Raw genomic sequence first — 3,603 nt, 5'->3', positions numbered from 1 at the left:
AAATAATAGGTTAAATAATTATGCATTATGATTCTTCATCTCCTCGTTTTAATTAAATTTAGATATTTAAGTAAAATACTTTTTTTTTTTTAATATAAAGTATTTTTGGAGGAACTAGTTAATTCAATTTTTAAAAAATGGTAGTGTTTTAGTTTTAAAAAATTGTATAATAAAAATAGTTTAAGAAACCCTAAAAACAAATAAAAAGTATTTATAAATAAAACATTTAATTATAATTTTTTAAAATGTGAAAAATTAAATATATATTAAAATAATGAAGGATTATTTTATCCAATTAAAAAAAAAAAAAAGAGAGAAATAAAATTCAATGAGAAGTTGATGGTGGTAAGAGAAGGCAGTTGGCTGGATTTGGTGCAACCGTATTGCGGTGAAGTACACCCGATCCTAGCTAACCTAATTTAATTACTTTATACTAAATTTATAATTTATGGATTAGGTGAAAAAAAAAATTAATTTTACTCTTTTCATCTAACCATAAAAAAAAAAACTTTAAAATTAACGTCTAGTAAATGTACATTTTACTGAGAATGTTTATATGACTCGATAACTCGATGAACTCGGTTTATCCAACTTAAATGATAAAGTTGGGTTTGTTGAATGAAAATCCCACATCGACTAATTTAGGGAATAATCGTGGGTTTATAATCAAGAAATATTGTGTTCCAATAATAAAGTCTTTTGGAAAGCTCAAAGTAAAGTCACGAGAGCTTATGCTCAAAGCAGACCTTCATCTAATAGGGTTGAGTTAGATTTCGACCAACTCAAACACAAAGTTATAGCTCAATCTAACCCTACGTTTAAACTTATTATGAATATTAAGAACCATTGACTTTTGTAACCGAGGTTGATGACATATAAGTAAAACCGAGGTTGATGACATATAAGTAGTGTTTTAATAAAAAAAAATGATTAAAAAAATCGGACAATCCAATAGAGTTCAAGTTATGTTGGGTTGTGAACTCTATTTAGATCATCTATCTCACCAGTCCAACTAGTTCCAAAAGATTTCTCAAATCCAATCCAATTCATATACATCAATATTAATAAATAAATAAAAATTATTATTATTATTATTATTATTATTATATTTTAATGATATTTATGAGCTAATCTTGATATTTCCTGTAGTCACGTTGCTTACTCCTCACTTTTAAGACCAAAAACTATCATCACGCTACTGTGATACGAGTCCAAGAAACTTAGAATTTAGTTTTGACATTTGATGGTCCTAACATTCTCTTGTGACATGGTCACCTTACATGGTCACCTTACTTACTCCTAATTTCGTTCTTTGCTATTTTAGCTTCTCAAATTCTCAAAGGACTATAGATAGATGTAAGGCCCGATACGGTCTTATTGTCTGTTGTAGTAGTTGAACAAGGTCAAGTGTCACAATCGCACTTTTGAAGACAGCGGACTTGCGATTGTGCGGCACTCACTTTCCAACGACAAGTGAGCTAAGTCAATTCGTTCTTGCGTCGCCTACGGTCAAGCGACGTATGCTCGAGCCTGTGGCCTCGGTTTTAAGATAAGGTTTTAGAAAATGAGGGCAGAGAGAGATTTTTTAAAGAGACGTTATATAAGCAAGCAAGAGAGAAATAACAACCGCTCACAGTATATAACCTTGGGTAGGGAGAAGTTGACAACTAGTCGTATCCCACTACAGTATTATGAGGCATTTCATGTCTGACAGGCCTAGACATGATATTTCTGAAACGTCATACTTCCTAGAAATACAAAAGTAAAACACTAGAATATGAAAAGACATAAAGGGTTGGGCTTGTCATGGGCATGCGGCCATGGACAACACGTCTTGGACGAGCATACACCGAGCAACTATTAGCTATCTTAACCATCGTTGTTATTCCAGTAAATAGAAGAACGATGGAAGTCATTATGAGTAAGAGGATTAGATATTACCTCAATTCTAAGAAAAAATTTCATCATTTCCGTATTCGGACGTCGTTAACCTCTATGGTACTTTTGACTCCGATTCGATTCGGTGGATGAACGCGTCCGCCTTCTCATAAAGTGGTTAATATCAATGAAAAATTATTGAACAGTTTATGTAATAATAATGGTGTATAAAAGATTATAGTACCACAATTATTGGAATGATAGCAATTTTGAAACATAAAAGCAGAGCAATTCACGTGCATGAAGAAACCTTGGTATGCGCGGCCATGGTGGACCAAGCGAAAGGCTGGAAAGTCGTAGCGGGCGTAGGTAGACGGATGAGGTTTTTCGTTTTTTGTTGAGATTTTTTCTTGTTTCACCAAAAAGTGAGATCTCTTTTCAGTTTTGGTCCCCAAAATCAGTGTTCCATCTCACCAATTAATCGTGGCAGAGCCTAAAATCCACTCGTCGCTCAAAATCTACTGCAATTAATCGATCGACGGTCGAAAACCTAGAAACCGAGAATCAACAGAAATGGAGAATGGCCAAAAGCCTGGGAGGAGCGACGCTCGTCTATCCATGGAGGAAGAAGGAGAGATGGAGGCCAAAACTCGAGAGTACTTCAATGGCGTCGCACCGAAGCGCCATACTAAGCCTCAGCGTAGCGAATTCTCTGCGCATTATGTCGACAGTGTAAATCGCAAGGATGATTACATTCCTGAACTCGCCGTGTTTCAGCGCCTCGAATCCGATCCTCGCGAGGTTAGTTCTCCGATTAGTTTTCTCGATTGAGCTTTCTGTTAGTGAATCATTGATTCGATCCTCTAGGTCTCTGAAATGCAGTACTAAGTGTGCTTCTTAAGTTGAATCAGAGGTTAAATCCAATCAAATGTAGATGAACAGTGTAGAAATTTGTGGAGAAATTGAACAATGTGAGAGTATTTTCATTCTGTTGAGTCCTCGATTGTTCTGAAATTTGAGCAGAGACTTGCTTGTGATGGTCAAAACGGCAACATCTCTGAGGAATTTGTGGAGACGAAGTATTACGACGATCTAAATTACGTAGACAAACAGCACCACACGGTACTCTCTCCATCGATCAATCGATCAGCCTCATTCTCTGTTTTTGTGTTTACTAAGAAGTTGAATTTGATTTCAGACAGGAACAGGATTCATCAAAACGGAGAATGGAGATTGCAAAGGTTTCAAACTCGCAGCAGATTCTGCAACTGCCACTTGCTGCCATGCCTCTTGCAGGGGAAATCCAGCCACCAATGAATGGATTCCGGCCAGTAATGATCAGGTAAAATCTCCATAATTTGCAGTAACTGATTGTTTTTGTTTGGATGAATTCGTATAATTTGAAGCTCTTGTTTCAGCAAGTACATTCTCTTCTTTTATCATTTTAGTTCTATTAGTTTGAGAGAGGTTAGAGATACCCATCATGGTTAGTCGAATTTAAAAAACCAATTTTTTTTTTTACAACAATGTGAGCTATAAAAAATTTCATATGATAAAATATCCATATAAATCTTTTACTACATTATAATAAAACTTTTAAACCCTCATAGGCTAGAATTTAAAATGATAATTTAACCCTTTTTTTAAATTTTTTTTTTTTGAAAACATACTTTTAAAACTTTAATGATATTTAAAAACCCAAAAAGAATTATTGAAATATAATTA

The 3,603-nt window shown here is 34.4% G+C and overlaps 1 protein-coding gene across 1 annotated transcript; it reads left to right on the top strand.

Annotated features, from left to right (window-relative positions):
- Positions 1-2,177: 2,177 nt before the first annotated feature.
- Positions 2,178-3,250, top strand: LOC111788962. Its single transcript, XM_023669560.1, has 3 exons — positions 2,178-2,679; positions 2,902-3,000; positions 3,077-3,250. Exons 1-3 carry the CDS (start codon positions 2,452-2,454, stop codon positions 3,233-3,235), a joined length of 486 nt encoding a protein of 161 aa, XP_023525328.1. The 5' UTR covers positions 2,178-2,451; the 3' UTR covers positions 3,236-3,250.
- The last annotated feature ends 353 nt before the right edge of the window (positions 3,251-3,603 follow it).

The sequence above is a fragment of the Cucurbita pepo genome, chromosome LG02, assembly GCF_002806865.2.
Source record: "Cucurbita pepo subsp. pepo cultivar mu-cu-16 chromosome LG02, ASM280686v2, whole genome shotgun sequence".
Classification (NCBI taxonomy): domain Eukaryota; kingdom Viridiplantae; phylum Streptophyta; class Magnoliopsida; order Cucurbitales; family Cucurbitaceae; genus Cucurbita; species Cucurbita pepo.
This window is presented reverse-complemented; position numbering and strand designations above follow the sequence as displayed.

Excerpts from the sequence above, each read along its gene's own strand:
- LOC111788962 (XM_023669560.1), top strand. The coding sequence starts at position 2,452 with ATGGAGAATGGCCAAAAGCCTGGGAGGAGCGACGCTCGTCTATCCATG. Across the intron at positions 2,680-2,901 it reads TCGAATCCGATCCTCGCGAG|AGACTTGCTTGTGATGGTCA; the intron begins GTTAGTTCTCCG and ends AAATTTGAGCAG. Across the intron at positions 3,001-3,076 it reads TAGACAAACAGCACCACACG|ACAGGAACAGGATTCATCAA; the intron begins GTACTCTCTCCA and ends ATTTGATTTCAG.